The sequence below is a fragment of the Henckelia pumila genome, chromosome 4, assembly GCF_033568475.1.
Source record: "Henckelia pumila isolate YLH828 chromosome 4, ASM3356847v2, whole genome shotgun sequence".
In the NCBI taxonomy this organism is placed as follows: domain Eukaryota; kingdom Viridiplantae; phylum Streptophyta; class Magnoliopsida; order Lamiales; family Gesneriaceae; genus Henckelia; species Henckelia pumila.
Genome location: NC_133123.1, coordinates 73,637,348 through 73,654,893, shown reverse-complemented (window position 1 = coordinate 73,654,893; position 17,546 = coordinate 73,637,348). Strand labels below are relative to the sequence as shown.

The 17,546-nt window shown below is 35.3% G+C and overlaps 3 protein-coding genes across 3 annotated transcripts; 2 read left to right on the top strand and 1 right to left on the bottom strand.

Annotated features, from left to right (window-relative positions):
• Positions 1-1,229: 1,229 nt before the first annotated feature.
• On the top strand, positions 1,230-5,738 carry LOC140862523 (bifunctional riboflavin biosynthesis protein RIBA 1, chloroplastic). Its single transcript, XM_073265552.1, has 7 exons — positions 1,230-1,479; positions 2,365-2,749; positions 2,862-3,083; positions 3,387-3,709; positions 3,782-3,911; positions 4,612-4,908; positions 5,364-5,738. The coding sequence occupies exons 1-7, from the start codon at positions 1,430-1,432 to the stop codon at positions 5,586-5,588; spliced, it is 1,632 nt and encodes a 543-aa protein (XP_073121653.1). The 5' UTR covers positions 1,230-1,429; the 3' UTR covers positions 5,589-5,738.
• Positions 5,739-5,811: 73 nt separating this feature from the next.
• On the bottom strand, positions 5,812-7,631 carry LOC140862524 (uncharacterized). Its single transcript, XM_073265553.1, has 5 exons — positions 7,416-7,631; positions 7,194-7,265; positions 6,823-6,905; positions 6,166-6,365; positions 5,812-5,949 (listed from the first exon to the last, which is right to left on the bottom strand). The coding sequence occupies exons 1-5, from the start codon at positions 7,625-7,627 to the stop codon at positions 5,851-5,853; spliced, it is 666 nt and encodes a 221-aa protein (XP_073121654.1). The 5' UTR covers positions 7,628-7,631; the 3' UTR covers positions 5,812-5,850.
• Positions 7,632-8,744: 1,113 nt separating this feature from the next.
• On the top strand, positions 8,745-10,419 carry LOC140865701 (uncharacterized). The gene has a single exon (XM_073270420.1). It carries the CDS (start codon positions 9,071-9,073, stop codon positions 10,217-10,219), a length of 1,149 nt encoding a protein of 382 aa, XP_073126521.1. The 5' UTR covers positions 8,745-9,070; the 3' UTR covers positions 10,220-10,419.
• Positions 10,420-17,546: the final 7,127 nt, after the last annotated feature.

Here is a 17,546-nt window from a genome sequence, read left to right as displayed (position 1 = left end):
CTATGACATAGTTTGGTACACATGATAAGAGAGTGATTAATAAATTATTCTCCTTCATCTCATGGTTGGTACATTTTTAAAAAGCCCATGATAAGTCAATGGACCCTTGATAAATTCTTTGACAAGGGGACTATGTATCCCTTCGATTTGGTGTGATAAATTTAATACAACTAAAAAAATGCTACAAAAAGACATGATTACCCTCCACATATAAAAAATGTAAACTCTAAACACGCCTTATTCTACTCCACATTACGGTAGGGTTAATTTTGTCATTAAAATCGAATATATAAATTTAATCACTCTTATTAAAATCATATGAAACATTCACTATAGTATCCTATCATTTTATCTATCCTTAATTTATCCTTATATTATATATCTTATACTTGTTCTATCCTATGTACCAAACTATGCCAATATATATATATATATATATATATATATATATATATATATATATACACTACTATTTATCATGCAGAAACCACACGTTCATCCAATTTTTTTAAAACAATGTTTAGTAAGGAGATTGTTATGATTGGTTCTCGAATTTGAGATCTCGTATCATACGAAAAACTTTGATGTCTGATGGACTAAACATCAACAAAAAAAATCTACTAAATGAGTAATCAATCAATAATTAAAAATCAATTTATTCAAACTTTACAAACGGAATCACAAAATCCATAGTTACTAAAATAACTGTCTTTCACAAAACTTGTCATCACTAAAACAAATATTTGTTTTTGAATTGATGGAAATGATTGTCGTAGTTGGATCTCGAACTCGAGATTTTGTCCTATATTGGAAGCCTTAATGTAAGATGAACTACACATTATCGATCTAAAACAAATATTATATATCATATAAACACGCAAAGTGTGTACCGAGATAATGCTAATATAACATAAATTCATAATGAAATATTATGGACCGCGTGCAACATAATATATATACGTAAATCTTTTATTATTATTATTTTTTATGGTGGTTGAGTTTTTTTTTTGTGTTTAAGTTTTGTATAAATTCACAAAAGAGGAAGGCAAAATGCACCAAAAAGTAGTTTTTTTAATAAGCTCAATTATTATAAAATAATAGAGATAGTAGATATAAAATTTTTCACTTTTATTTTATGGGACCTATTTTGTCATGTGTATAACTTGCATCTTTATCTGCTGTAGCCTGTATGGAGCATGACAGGATGAGATAAAAGTATTCAACAAAATGGTGCCATTTGCATACGATTGATTTACGGAAACATAAAATTTTGGTTTAAAAGAAAAATCATTCATTTGCCCACCAAACACGCATTGGGTGGCGAGTGGCGACGCCCATTTTCGAATTTATAAATCCGATTCTTCATTCTCGTCTGCTGAAGGGTAATAAACCCGAGCGCTACAGGGTTCTTTGGAATTCAAGAAAAAGAATGGCTTCCATTGGTTTTTCTTATTCATCGACCGCAATTTCTCGCTCTCGGTTAGCTCGTTTTTCTGTGTTTTTTGGTGTCCTTTTTGTATGATTTATGTTTGATGATTGTTTGTATCTTTAAGGACAAAAATTTGGATTTTGAATTGAGTTCTTTCTGCCCGTTTTCTTCAGTTGAAATATGTTGTTCCGGTTTGTTCTTCTTTTTTTGGGGGAAAAATTTAATCTTTTTATCAAATTATTAATAAGTTATGCAAAAATCTTGTCGCGGGGATGTTTTTGAAGACGGGTTATGTTAGAATGTGGTACAGTAGAATTATTCTTCCTGTTTGGATCTTAAAGCGAAGCTAGGGACTGATCGTGCTCGTGCTCTTTGTCTATTTTTGTTGAGATGTGAGCTCTGTTAACTGGGAGACTGAAATTTCCCCAAGAACTTTTGGTTTCATCTCTGTCTGTCAAATGTTTGTCAGCCGTAGATGTCGAAAAATGTTCCGAATATAATATATGTTATTCAGATATACTAGACATGAAGATGATCTCTTTTTGTGAAATTGAAAAAATTGGTGTCACACGCACTTAAGAGTCGTCAGATGAACAGAAAACTACGTTATGCATGGAAATGGAGAGTAGTCCTTGCCCCTACTAGAATATGCTCGACTGATCATGGTCTTCTTGAACATGTGCGGTGATGGAAAGGTGGTGTTTTGAGCCTCAACATCACCAATGAATAAACAACTTGTGTTTTGTTTGCAAGTATTTGAGTTTCCTTCTGTGTGGCAGCCTAGTCCAAAGGCTCTCCTTCAGGGGGTCCAGTATCTGGAATCTGCAACTGGTGTGTGTGTGTGTGTGACACGAAACAACTTTTTTCATTAATTAAGCTCTGCTCTCTTGCCAGTCTAATGACTCAAATTGGTACCTAATCTCTTTTTATTGCAGAGTCTTGAAAACTTTCGGACTGTTCAATGGTCTCCACCGTGAAAATATCCGATCTGTGAATGGTTTAGAGTCCTTAAACCAGTGGAGTGGAAAAGTAGGTGTCAGCATCAAGGCTAGTGGGAAAATTAAATCCATTTTGTTTTCTGAAGAAGATGGTGAGGATTCTCATTCCACTGGCTTTAATGATGCAAAAAATGATGTCAAGATTAATGGATCGGCTGGCATTGAGGCGCAATCTGATTCTGTAGTATTAGGAGCACTTGGCGCCGATATGGTACCGACCAATAGTGGCTTTCCTGTTGATAATGGTGAATTTGATTTGGACCTGCCAACGCCAGGTTTCTCATCTATTACTGAGGCCATTGAAGATATTCGTGAAGGAAAGGTTGGTAATCAGATTGATGCCTCTTGATTTGGGACTGCAGAAATTGGTCATAGATTCATCTTTCTTTCTTTTTTTTTTTTTTTCCCTTTTTTTCCCCCTACCAAAATTGCAGATGGTTGTAGTTGTTGATGATGAGGATAGAGAAAACGAGGGAGATCTGATAATGGCTGCTTCAAAAGTAACCCCCGAGGCTATGGCTTTTTTTGTGAGGCATGGTACTGGAATAGTATGTGTGAGCATGAAAGAGCAGGACTTGGAGAGGCTGCAGCTCCCTTTGATGGTTATGGATAAAGAAAATGAGGAGAAACTTACTACTGCATTCACTGTTTCAGTGGTAATTTGCTTCTCTTTGCACGTAAATAATCAAACATAAACTTCTTTTTGCATTGTATTGTTTGATTCCTGTTGACTTTCTTAGCAAACAAATCTTATGGTTATGTTTCACATTAGTATTGAGAAATATGATTGAGCAAAACTGTCGTTTGTAGAAACTATCTTCTATGGCTATTCTATCCATGCATGTTCAAATACAAGTTTTTGAATATATAAACGTGACCAAATAATGCTTTGGGAAGCTTTTATTTGTCCGACATATCAGACATAAATCTCTGAAGCAATCAAGTATGGATTTTTTTAGGATGCAAAACATGGTACAGCTACGGGTGTCTCGGCACGTGATAGGGCGACAACAATTAAGGCTCTTTCATCAAAAGATTCAAAGCCCGGGGATTTCAACCGCCCGGGACACATATTTCCACTGAAGTACCGAGAGGGAGGTGTTCTAAAACGAGCTGGGCACACGGAAGCTGCTGTTGATCTTTCCATGCTAGCCGGTTTAGACTCTGCTGGAGTTTTATGTGAGATTGTTGATGACGATGGTTCCATGGCAAGGTTACCAAAGCTTCGGCAATTTGCAGAACAAGAAAACTTGAAGCTTATATCTATTGCTGACTTAATAAGGTAGCTGGTTCATTTGAGTTTCTTTCTTCGCTAAACTTACATATTCTGAAAAGGTATGGCGGTGCTTTTTAGATATAGGAGAAAGAGGGACAGATTGGTGGAACCTGCATCTGCTGCTGGAATACCAACTACTTGGGGTCCGTTCACAGCTTATTGCTACAGATCAATTTTGGATGGGATGGAACATATCGCAATGGTTAAGGTGCGTAACTAATTATATAAGAAATTTGGAGTTAGGACATATTTCAAGATTCTCGATCATTGATGGTGCCTTGTTTGACATACTGTAAAACTATTTGCTAGGTTTTGCTTACTAGAGCTTCCCTATGTGCACACTTATGTGTGTCCTTTTTTGCTTATGCATAAAGCAAACCCTATTCAACACGATACCCACGTGTAAAGAACACCTTTTTTTTATTTGTTTGACACTACAAGGATTTATTTGAAATCATTTATGTTGTGTGAAATTCGAGCTCATGGAACAATGTCGTTTTATAATTTAACACGGCCTTTGTGTATGCCGTGGGTCAAAGTGTATGTTGAAATTCACATCCAAGGTGTAATCGTCTATGTTTATTGCGTATTGAGCACTAAAATCCCAAAATAACTACCCAAGATCTAATTAAATTGAGACTGAAGGGATTGCAAACAGGGGTTTTGGATTTGTGATTGTGATATGATGATGATGGCTCTGACACTAAGACAAACCACCTTTTCAAAATATTGAGTTCATCGAAGGTGGCTTAAAAATAATCATATTCTTCAACTGGGTTTTCCCCCAATTGTTATTTATTTTTGTTTCGAAAATCACTCTGTAATGCAGCAAACAAAATGTCAGCATACGGCTTTGGGTTCCAGCTTTATTCATTTAAGAATATCAATTGACATTTCTGGTGCAACAGGGTGATATTGGCGATGGACAAGATATTCTTGTGAGAGTGCACTCGGAATGTTTGACTGGGGACATATTTGGATCAGCCAGATGTGACTGCGGAAACCAGCTGGGGCTTGCAATGCAGCAGATTGAAGCTGCTGGCAGGGGCGTCTTAGTTTACCTCCGTGGTCATGAGGGGAGGGGAATTGGTCTTGGCCACAAACTTCGTGCTTACAACTTGCAAGATGCGGGAAGTGATACTGTTGAAGCTAATGAAGAGTTGGGCTTGCCTGTCGATTCAAGAGAGTATGGAATTGGTGCACAGGTATTACCTTATCTAACTTCATGCACAACATTAATTTTTTTTAACGTTCCTAACCTCTGTACGGCATAATTCGCCTCGCACATGCTTAGTTCTTGGGCGAATAAATTTAGTGACCAATAAAATGTTGAAAGTCGAATGAGTGGAAATGAGCGGATCAATCCACCACTCTTGTATCTTCACTGTTTAACTCTCATATGTTGAGTAGTTGAAACTGGCTTACTGGTTTAAGTACTTTTTTCCCTGCTGTTACCTGGTTTTCACATTGTCTATCTAGTTGGAATGCACAGTCTTATGTCTATCAGGATTATGTTTGCTGAAGCCTGGTCTGATTCAAACCCAAAACCTAGACCTAGGAGCCTAACCATTTGCTTGGTTCTTTCAGACATGGAATTATATTTGTCATGCAAAATGGTTCCATTCATCACAAGAAAATCTTCTTGTGTAATCTTATGCAGATACTTAGGGATCTCGGTGTTAGAACAATGAACTTGATGACAAACAATCCTACAAAGTACTCTGGGCTCAAAGGCTACGGTTTAGCAGTTTCAGGCAGGGTTCCGCTCGATACCACCATCACCAAGGAGAACAAGCGATACATGGAGACAAAACGGGACAAAATGGGCCACGTTTATGGGCTCGATACAAATGGCTATCCAGCTCTCATCACCAAGAAAAATTGACCAAGTGCAGGGATTCCGGTTGCACCCGAGTCACCTTAAGCTCCCACATCTCTGCATCATTCCATCTTGTAGTGATGTCAAAATAGCAATTTGGTTTGCAATAATATTTACTTTTTGCGTAACAGAATAAGAGCATGTCACAATTCTTAAGAGAGCATTCATTATTCTTTTTATACTTCGTTAGTCGGATCATCTAGTGAAAAAATATGAACCCCATGGGACGGCAATATACGTTGTTCTACTGAGGATCTTTGTGGGTATTTTAGATGGATTTTTTGGTCTCGTCGGCTGATTGTACGTTACCAACAGCTGCCTGGACCATAGCATCCATGTCTTCCAAATCTTGCTTTACTTCACCAGCCTGCCATTGAAGAAACTATTTTTTTTAAGAAAGAAATATTTTGATTTGTCGAACTCTGCTATATAAGGAGACATCGTTTGGTGCAAATGATAATGCATGAACTAATAACATTCGTGCTACTTATAATTTTATTAAAATAGCTAATGCAATTTATTATGTAATAGTAACTGAAAATAAAGGTAACACCTGTTAAAATTTATTTTGGAAAAATTATACCTTGTGTATTAAATTCTGAACGAGTATAGAATCCTGGGCGGCAACAAAACACAAATGTTCCATGACTTCAGCTGCTTCTTTAAATTTGCCATTAGGCAGATCTTCCGCCACCTCCTTCAACGCCTTATCGGCGGCGGTTGCCACCGATTCCACCACTTCTGCTACCGTATCGACTTCTTCCGCCGCCACTTCTACTTTCCCTGGTATACAAATTGAACCTCCAAGATCAAGTAGTATCGCCCAGGATTTTAGATCCATCATTTTAATTGGTTGAATACGTCTCTTGTGAGACTGTGAGACGACATAACAAATCTAAATCCATGAGACGATCGTCTGATGGGTATTTATAATAATTCATATTTTTTTTATATGAAAAACAATATTTGTTTCATAAGATAAGTTGGGTCAGCTCTATAATCCATATAAAAAAAAATTGACTCAAACAGTCTCATGAGAACTTTTGTGTTGATGTAAATCAACCATTTCATTACAATGAAAGTTGGAATCGCACAAGATTTAGGTAATCTAACAAATATATTATATATTATGAAATTTTAGGTCCTTCGGTAATCACAATTTTATTTATTTATTTCTTTTCATTTTGTGATTCTTACTGATTCCTAAATTGAAATAAAGATGTGATTAGTGCATGTTTACCTTCCAGTCTTCGGACATCGTTCCAGGTTTTACCCAACAGAGGCAAAACCAATGATAGTAAAGATCCCAAGATCCATTTCATCCTGAACAGAAGTTAGTAAAATGTACTTTACATTAATTTATTAAAAAAATAAAATATCAGGGATGTATTTTAAATTTATGGATTTCAAAAACTCAGACAATCGATGTGATTTGTAGTCTCTCGTCCAAATTCATTTCAATCACAATCGTTGATCCATGTGGATATATTTAAAAATTGCTTTAAAAATTATATATATATTCTATGGACAAATAAATACTCTAAACTTACCAATGCAATCGAAGTTAATAAGCCAAATAACATTTGAAATGCAAAGTCTAATAATATTTACCAATTTGAGAAGCCATTCTCGTGATGAGCTGAAAATGATGCTTGTACCCGTTCAGCACTTGTATACTTTCCACTTCCATATGAATACAAAATTGTCATTTTATTACTAATTATATTTTCTAAAAATTTCTTCATTCATAAAAATATAAAAAAAAATTTAATAAAACAAAGTAGCAAATAAATATTCGTAATAATATATAATTGGTATTATAGAGATGGATACATGGCCAATTTGGTTCCGAGGTGCGCCGTAGAGTAGTCAGTGGTCAAGAACCTCAGCCCTTGATCCACAGAAACACCCCGACATGGTGGCAGATCGGGGCGTTGGGCTTGGCGGCTCAGCCACAGTCCACTGGACACAACCCTCGTCCGGTAAAGAAGTGTGACCCAAGTATGGAATTTGTACGATGATGATGAATTTCTTGCTGCTGCCATGTTATAGATCGATTGACAGAGATTGGCCCAATTAATGAAATATTTATTGGTCTGAATTAATTTATAGCTAACAAAAACTTAATTCATCAGCTTGAGAAAGATTGAAGTCAGTTCTATCTTGTGTGTTACTTGCACAAAATGTTCACATTGCTATAACTAAAAGAGTTCACAAAAGATGCTAACACGCCAAGTCAGTATATGGTTTGGATTTGAGTTCGTTTACATGATAACACATGGTACGGGTACCTACTACCTATAGACCAATTAACAAAAAATGGTGTCATGGTCTTCAAATTTTTCCTTTGATTTTATTTTTATTTTATCATTTCACATTGCAATTTAGTCTCTATCACTTTCATATAAATGTAATCAATTCAAATTACAATATGACCATATTCATTACTTTTTATAAATTTGATATTATACTTATTTAAATATAAATTAAATTAATTATTAAAAATTGTGCAAACACACAACACATACCTTAATACACTATTACATAAAAAGTGTAGTGGGGAATGAACGTTTAGAACACATGAATCTTGAATTGGTAGAGAGTTTGGTGCACTTGATGAATGTAAGATGAAACACAATTTTTTATTCATCTTATATTTATCTCATTTTTTGGTCATCTAGATTTCATTAATTGGCTCGTGACGAGTATATGTGTGTTGCAAAAGACATTCATCTCCAGCTACACGACGAGCGCATAATAGGTATGACATGAATGAAATTTTACAATTATATTCTTTGACAATTAAGGTTAATTTGAATTTTGCAAAGACGTTTCACCTCTCGTTTGTAGGATAAGCTCATGTATTACTTATATTTGTTTGTTTGTTTGTTTTTTTCTCAATATTTGATTCAAATTTTATAAAGGATTATTATCATGGATCATTATTTTATCAAACTATATTGATTTAATTTATCATTTTTATGTTATACATCATTTATCATCTCATTCACAAGTCAATCGTTGTTTAGGATATTATAAAATAATAAACACAATAATCATGCAAGTTAAAAAAAAACGAACATTGTATTATTTCTTTATATCTAAACAAGATCATTAAGCAAAACTCGAGCCGTGTGTTCCTTGCAAGTTTAAACTCCAAACAAAAAAAAAAAAACTTATGTTAATTGATGTAACATTGTTACACCAATAATGCTCAACTTCATCAAACCGTAGGAGTTTGTTTCTTTATTATTGTGTGTAATATAAAATTTCGTGGAAGTTCTCTTCTTTTTATTGAGTATTTCGTGGAAGTTACCTCGAACACAAGGATTTGGTCAATCCGGGCCTGGCCGGGCCATGCAAATCATCCCAGGCCCGCCGTTGAGACCAACGACTGCACATATCAAGTCAACAAGAAATGTTTGCAATTGCAAACCCAATGATTCTTCCTCTTCCTTTTCCTTCACAATTCTCCTAACTTGTTTTTCATGGCTTTTCACCATAGAAAACTGCTGAATGAATCGGATTCCGATTCAAGCTGCCAAATAAATTTTTGTGATCCCAAAATAAACCTCAAAGGATTATGTCCACCCAACTGTATCCATGTATGCCCTGATTGTTGCACAATTCCAATCATGGACTCCCCATTTTGGCCGCCGCCGCCGGCGGACGAAGACCAGCTGCACAAACCTTCAACTCTTTCTAATCTTCTCACCGTATCCTTAGCCATTTTGGCCACGTCTTTCTTCTTATTTGCTTGTTACATAATCTACAAGATCTTCTTGACTTGGTACAACTCTAGGAGGCCGTCTCCATCAGCCAGGTTCCACGACGAAGAGTCGGGCCCTGAAGAGTTTCTTGATGTGGATCACGGGCCGGCCGTCGACCATCCGATCTGGTACATAAGGACCGTTGGTCTCGATCCATCTGTGATCAGTTCCATCGCCATAGTTAAGTATGAGAAAGGTGGAGGTCTTATAGAAGGAACAGATTGCTCTGTTTGCTTGAGTGAGTTTCAAGAAAATGAGAGCCTTCGGCTGCTGCCTAAATGCAATCATGCTTTCCATATTCCTTGCATCGATACTTGGCTCCGAGCACACACGAATTGCCCCATGTGTCGGGCCCGAATAGTGAGCAACGCAGCGTCGTCATCAGAGAATGCGATTGTTCCGGATTCTGCAGGCAGGGTGGAGGGAAGTGCTAATGATCATGCTGGAGCTTCTGGTGCAGAGAATGAGGCCGATTCGGGCTTGAGAGTTCGGATTGAGGAGGAAGACGAACCCCGGGCTCCATTCGGACTAAAGATGAATGAAGTTTACGGATTGGAGAATGGGATTCAACCTGCGAGAAGATCGGTTTCAATGGATTCTTTATCGGCATCAGTTCTCAGAAAAGCCATCGCCAATGCTTCTTTAGCTCAATCTGACGAGACTTCGGGCCTCGAATCCGTCGAAACGAAAGAAACAAATGGTGGGATTGTTGAGAAAAGTGGTGGGATCGATCGAAACTTGTTGAGATTAGTTGGAAGCTCATCATCATCGAGGCATTCTTCTATGAAAAGATCGGTTTCATGCAGTGCCAGAGTGTTGCTTTCGCGATGCAGCGGCAAGGGCTGGAATCCGGAGATTCCTCCGTGAGTGTTGGAGCTCGAAATCTACCAAAATCAGAGAGTTTTTCACCCCCATCAAACTTTTGATCATGTCTCAGTTAATGAATTTAATAAAAACTAGATGTATATATGTAAAGGAAATGGGATGCATGATCTAAACATTGGCATCCCATAGAATGTCTTTCTTGTAAGTAGAATTTTGGTGTTATGGATAAAGGTTTGATCTAATGATCATAGTTTTTTTGGTCACTTGTATATATCTTTATAACAACTCATGTAGCCAAAATAATACGTTACGTAGAGATCTTTAGGCAACGTCGAAAGGGACGTAACTCGTAAGAGTGTGTGGTCCTCATATACAGGCATCACTTGTGCGAAACATAAGAAAAATAATTGATTATTACTTGTGTCACAAATGGAGTATCACTGACGTTCAAGTCTGTGATACCCAGAAACCAATGCAAATAAGGAAACTTGTTTCTAGATTTCAAATCTCACGGTTTGAAATCACGTTTCAAGAACCACCTTTACGCCGCCTTCCAACGCCACTTTGTTCGTGATTTCAAGTGAGGCTTCCGCCATCGGAAAAAGATAATCTGATTTTAGTGAGTATCAAACCGCATCGTATACATATGTTAGAAACCACTTGCTTAAAATTTCGACCAGATGCTGTTTAATCTTGTCCTCCTAAAATTTCAAGTTTGAATGAAGGGAGACGATAGCCTTATACACATAGTGTTGCATATAAATTAAATTTGGAGCCACATAAAACTACCAATTTTAGATGTTGGCGCTAGATATAATGAATTGAAAGAAGTACTTTCAATAATTTGGCCGGATGAATTGTTGAAAATTTTAAGATGAATAAAAAATATTTTTTGTTTACCCCTGGATTGTTGGGCCTGACCGGCGGTATTATAATGGGCTGTATCTAACGTCACCTGAGAAGCTAACTGGGCCAAAATCACTTTACTTTGTTGCGCATAGTCATAGATATACTATTCAGAGGCCCAAGTCATAATGAGTGTATATTTTAAAAAAAATTTGGTACACAAACTCTTGATAAATAGACGAATTGGTGTATGAATTATTGTAAATCACTAATCGGTACATGATTCAGATAAAATATTAATTTACCTTAACCTAATGATTTTAAGTCCAATTACTTTTATTAAATTCTTAGGTAGACAGTTTTATTTTCAAGATTATTTCATTGATTAATTTTTTTTTAAAAACATATTATCTTTTAGTGTAAAAATTATATTATGATATATTATTTGTATTAAATTATAACTATTAATATATATATATATAGAGTTTCTTTCAAATGCCCACCTACCATGCCCACCATCATGCCCACCAATGATGTGACACTATTCTATTGGATGTGACCTTAGGTGACAAATTTTTTTTTTTTTTTTTGTCTTAACTGTATTTTAAACATCTATATACAAAACTACATATAAATTTAAATAGAAAATTATCCCCCGTAAACTAGCTCATTAAAATTTAAATGAGATGTTTGTCTAAACTTATTAAAAATAGCTTATTATAAGTTTTAAAACTTACAAATTATTTTAGCAACTCATAAGCGGTTAGGTTTATTTTAAAACTAAGTTAAAGTGTTTGAATAAATAATTTTTTTAAAAAAAGGATAAACTTATTTTAAACAATTTAAATATGCTGATGTGTTTGATATTAAGATTTTTTTATTGTCAAAATTGCCAAAAATAAGATAATACTATGAATCATTAATACAATATATATATATATATATATGAAAATTGTTTTAAAATTTTACCATATATGTTAAACCTATTTTGAAACAATAAGTCAATAATACTAGGGACATGGTGGGATATTTAAATTTTTTAGGTTAAAATTTTGTCAAAAATGAGTTGAGGACATGATGGAATTTATGAAAATATGTAATGATATTTTGAAGAATAAAATGTTAAAATAAGATCTTTTTAGAAAATATTTAGTCACCCCCAAAATTTTAAAAAACGTACAGATTATAAACCATGAAACAACTCAATTTGTCAGGTAATTAGTCTATCTGGAAAATTTTTTTGCCAAACAAAATTGTAGAGCTTTTAAAATCCAAAACAACTTATATAAGGTTAGCCAAGTACACTATATATTTTTTCAAATAATAATTTACTACGTATTGAAATGTTTAGTAGAGGACTACTTTTTTAAACAATAAATAAATTAAAGTAGACGCTACGTCCTTTTAAAAATTGCCCCCATTTTACTAAAAATGACAAAATAATAAAAATAATATAATATATTTATGTTTTGTGGTAGATCGTAGCAAAATCTCCCCGAAAAGAACATATGAAACCTTAATTGTGCCATAAAGAATTTTTTATTAGCACATTGAGAATATCATTTTCGTGTTTTCATGTACTATATGTGCATCTGGCTAAAATTTATCCACGGGTTTTAGCGAAATTGAGGGTTATACACGTACTATTCAAATGAAATTAAGGGAAAGAATGATGTAAACGAGCCGAGCCGAGCTTTTGAATGTTCAAGCTCGATTCATTTACAAACGAGCCGAGTCCGAGCTTATTTAACGAATATATTCATGGTTCACGAGCTTATTCGAGCTTTTATCGAGCCTAAACGAGCTTAATATATTTAAATTATAAATTTAAATATTCATTAAATTAATTAAAAACTAAATTATATATTTGAAAAAAATATAATAATATTATTAAAATTTGTAATTTTATTCTAATAAATTAATTTTTATAGATTTTTCAATATTTTTCATAAGTAAAGTGTAAATTTATAAATTAAATATCAATACTATTATTTTTTCGTCTAAGAGATGACTTACGAGCTTGTTAACGAGCCTGTTAACGAGCATGTTCACGAGCTAACGAGCCGAATATTGTAAAGCTCGAGCTTGGTTCGTTTTCCTTAACGAGCTTCATTAAATGAGCTCGAACGAGCTTTTAACGAGTCGAGACCCGAACAGTTCGCGAACTGTTCGTCTCATTTACATCCCTAGAAAAGATGAAGAAATTTTATCAAGAGAATGTAAGAAAAACAGAAAGTCAGATGTCACAAGCGTCATGTAGGGGTGGATTATATTTTTGATGGTGGATATATATATATATATAATTTATAACAAAATTAAAATATAATAACGAAATATGAAAAATATATTTTTTTAAAGAAACTTGAAATTTTCTGAAAATAGTTAACAATAATTTCTTTCAACAAACTACGAAATATATCTTTTTTGTTAGGTGGCAAATGATGGTGATTGGTTGAAGTTGGGATGATGACAGATGGAAGTAGGGAAAGCAATTAAATGCATCGGCATTTAATTGACGCGTAGATATCCAAAAATCGAGAGAAAAGACATATAAGAAACAAAGAGAGTTTCTTGGTATTTTTCTTGAGTGTTCTCTTGTGTGAGTTAGAGAAATTATTTTCTCGGTAATACTCGGGGTTTCGGATCGTGTGAGAGATATAGTGTTTTGTATACACTTGTAATATTTCTCCGGTTATAAATATTTGCAGCAACTCCATGAACGTAGCCTATGTTGGGTGAACCACGTAAAATCTTTGGTGTCCTTATTGATTTTTTTATTCTGCAATTATTATCGTCATATTCGCTCCGGCATAATCCATAACAACTGGTATCAAAGCTGTTACGGTGTCCGGGAGCCTTGGTGAAAAATTTCTTAAAATTCGGAGTATGCTCTGTGGTTGCAGCTTTGTCTGATCTTCCACATCAGAAATTTTTTTTGAAATTTTATTAAGGCAGTAGAAGCGATGGCCGGAAATGACGGATCGGGACCGGGAATCAATAAGTTCGACGGTACAGATTTTACGTTCTGGCGGTTACAGATTAAAGATTATCTGTATAGCAAGAAGCTACATCAACCTCTATCCGGGGTGAAGTCAGAAAAAATGGAGGATGATGAATGGGAGCTTCTTGGCCGACAAGTGTTAGGGGTAATACGATTGACCCTAACAAAGAACGTGGCGCACAACGTGGCGGAGGCAAAAACCACGGAATAGATGATGTCCATTTTGCCGGACATGTACGAGAAGCCATCAGCAAATAATAAAGTGTTCCTCATAAAAAAGTTATTCAACTTGAAGATGGAGGAAGGTGCTTCGGTGGCAGTACACATCAATGAATTCAACACGATTGTTTCCCAGCTAACATCGGTTGAAATCAAATTTGATGATGAGATTCGTGCATTTATTCTTTTGGCGTCTTTACCAAATGTTTGGGAGCCGATGCGGGCAGCGGTTAGCAATTCTGCTGAAAAAGGAAAGTTACAATTCAATGATGTCAGAGATCGAATCCTTGGTGAGAAGTTCGCAGGAAGGATTCAGGAGAAGCAACATCATCGAGATCTACCCTAAATCTCGAAAACAGAAGTAGGGGAAGGAGTAGCGAAAAAGGTTCTAACCGATGGCGTGGAAGATCCAAATCAAGGAGTGAAAAAGAAAAAAATACATTCGAAAAGAAATTAAAGTGCTGGAGCTGTGGTGAAACTGGTCACATGAAAAAGGACTGCAGATCACCCGAGAATAATGCAAATGTTGTTATTGAGGATGTACATGATGCCTTAGTACTATCCATGGAAAGCCCGGTTGATTCGTGGGTTATGAATTCGGGAGCTTCATTTCATACCACCGGTGATCGTGAGGTATTCAGTAATTACATTGCTGGTAATTACGGAAAAATTTTCCTAGCAGATGGAAAATCGTTGGAAATAGCTGTATGGGTAATATAAATTTGAAAATGTCAAACGGATCTATCTGGAATCTCAACAAAGTGAGACATGTACCAAAGTTGACCCGAAATCTGATTTCACTGGGACAACTCGATGACGAAGGCCATAAAGTAACCTTTGGTGATGGTTCCTGGAAAGTGAGCAATGGAGCGATGATTGTTGCTCGAGGACAGAAAACTGAAACCCTTTATATGACTTCCAGTTGCAGAGAAATGTTAGCAGCTGTGGATGCTAGAGCTAACTCAAGTTTATGGCACTGTAGACTTGGACATATGAGTGAGAAAGGAATGAAGATGCTGATATCAAAAGGGAAGCTACTGGAGTTAAAAATTGTCGAACACAAACTGTGTGAAAGTTGTGTTCTTGGAAAGCAGAAAAGAGTGAGCTTTTCGAAAGGCAGTAGAGAACCGAAAGCAGCAAAGTTGGAGTTGGTTCATACTGACGTGTGGGGGCCATCTCCTGTGACATCCCTTGGAGGCTCACGATATTATGTCACATTTATCGATGATTTGAGCAGGAAGGTCTGGGTTTATTTTTTGAAAAATAAATCTGATGTTTACGAAACCTTTAAAAGATGGAAAGCCATGGTGGAAAATGAGACCAACTTAAAGGTGTAGTGCTTACGGTCTGATAACGGAGGAGAATATGAAGATGTTGAGTTCAAGAAGTATTGTGCACTGAACGGGATCAAGATGGAGAAAACCATTCCCGGTACTCCTCAACAGAATGGTGTAGCTGAGAGAATGAACATGACCCTGAATGAGCGAGCCAGGAGCATGAGATTGAACGTTGGAATGCCGAAATTATTCTGGGCTGATGCAGTTAACACTGCAGCGTATCTGAAGTCTGGAGCGGAAAAGAAGTAAACCTTTCTTTCTTGAAAGTGTTTGGATGTTTATCATATGTTCACATTGATTCAGCTAGCAGAACAAAACTTGATCCAAAATCAAAGAAGTGTTTCTTTATTGGTTATGGAGATAATGAGTTTGGTTATCGGTTCTGGGATGACCAAAATCGAAAGATCGTTCGGAGCAGAGATGTAATCTTCAATGAGTATGTGATGTATAAGGACAGGTCAAGCGTTGGAGCTGGTGATGAATGTCCTGAAGTCAAGAAGACGGATGAAATACCATTGATGGATATTCCCGTGAATGAGTCGAAAACCAGTAACCTGAAAGATAAGGAAACTGTTGCACAAGATGATGAACCAAAAACTCCGAAAATTGAACTCAGGAGATCTTCTAGAACAATCAGACCACCTCAGAAATACTCGCCAACACTTCATTATATTTTGCTGACAGATAAAGGTGAACCGGAGACCTTTGAAGAAGCGATGCAAAATGATGATTCAATCAAGTGGGAGTTAACCATGAAAGACGACATGGACTGCAAATATAAGAGAGAAGGCATGAGCTGCTGTATTGACTGTGTGAAGCCATGATTGAAATCAAGTCTTCAAGTGGAAGATTTGTTAGGTGGCAAATGATGGTGATTGGTTGAAGTTGGGATGATGGCAGGTGGAAGTAGGGGAAACAATTAAATGCATCGGCATTTAATTGACGTGTAGAGGACGCGTCAGTTTAGATATCCAAAAATCGAGAGAAAAGAGAGATAAGAAACAAAGAGAGTTTCTTGGTATTTTTCTTGAGTGTTCTCTTGTGTGAGTTAGAGAAATTATTTTCTCGGTAATACTCGGGGTTTGAGATCGTGTGAGAGATATAGTGTTTTGTATACACTTGTAATATTTTTCCGGTTATAAATATTTGCAGCAGCTCCGTGGACGTAGCCTATATTGGGTGAACCACGTAAAATCTTTGGTGTCCTTATTGATTGTTTTATTCCGCAATTATTATCGTCATGTTCGCTCCGGCATAATCCATAACATTTTTCAATATCGGTAATTAATTTGTCATTCAAATACTCATATTTCACTCGATTAATTGATGAAAACTTTGGTTTGAATATCGACAACGAGAAACAGAAATTAATTATAATAAGAAGAAAGAAAAAAGAAAATTATTTTTACTCTTCAAACGTGTATAGTTGGTTAATACTTAATAGTGGAGAGGTGTGTATGATATTTTATTCTTTTAATAATAATTATGTATATACTTTTAAAAGGCTATGGATATTTTCCATGTAAATGAGCCAAATGCATCGTGGTGAGAAACTTCAACTTTATTGTTTTGTTATTGTTTTCTAAAAAAAAAGAATATAAGTCGATCTCGAGAATTAAAGAGGAAAAAAAAACAATATGTCAAATTGGCATTGATGATAATTATGTAGGTATATATTCAAAGCGAAAACAAATACTTCATGTGATATGATATTAAAGGACGTGTAATATATTATATATATATGATAAAGAACATTAACAGAAGTATGTATATATATATATATAAATTATAACTTAAATTATTATGAATCAATTACGAGATGAAACAAAAATATGAAATCAATCAATGCTTTATATTTTTGCACCAAACCAACCAAACAATGTAACATTTGGACATAAATTCGTGAAAATTTTACATAGATAAAAGAATTTTATTTATAATTTCCCTGAAAATTCAAATATAACCC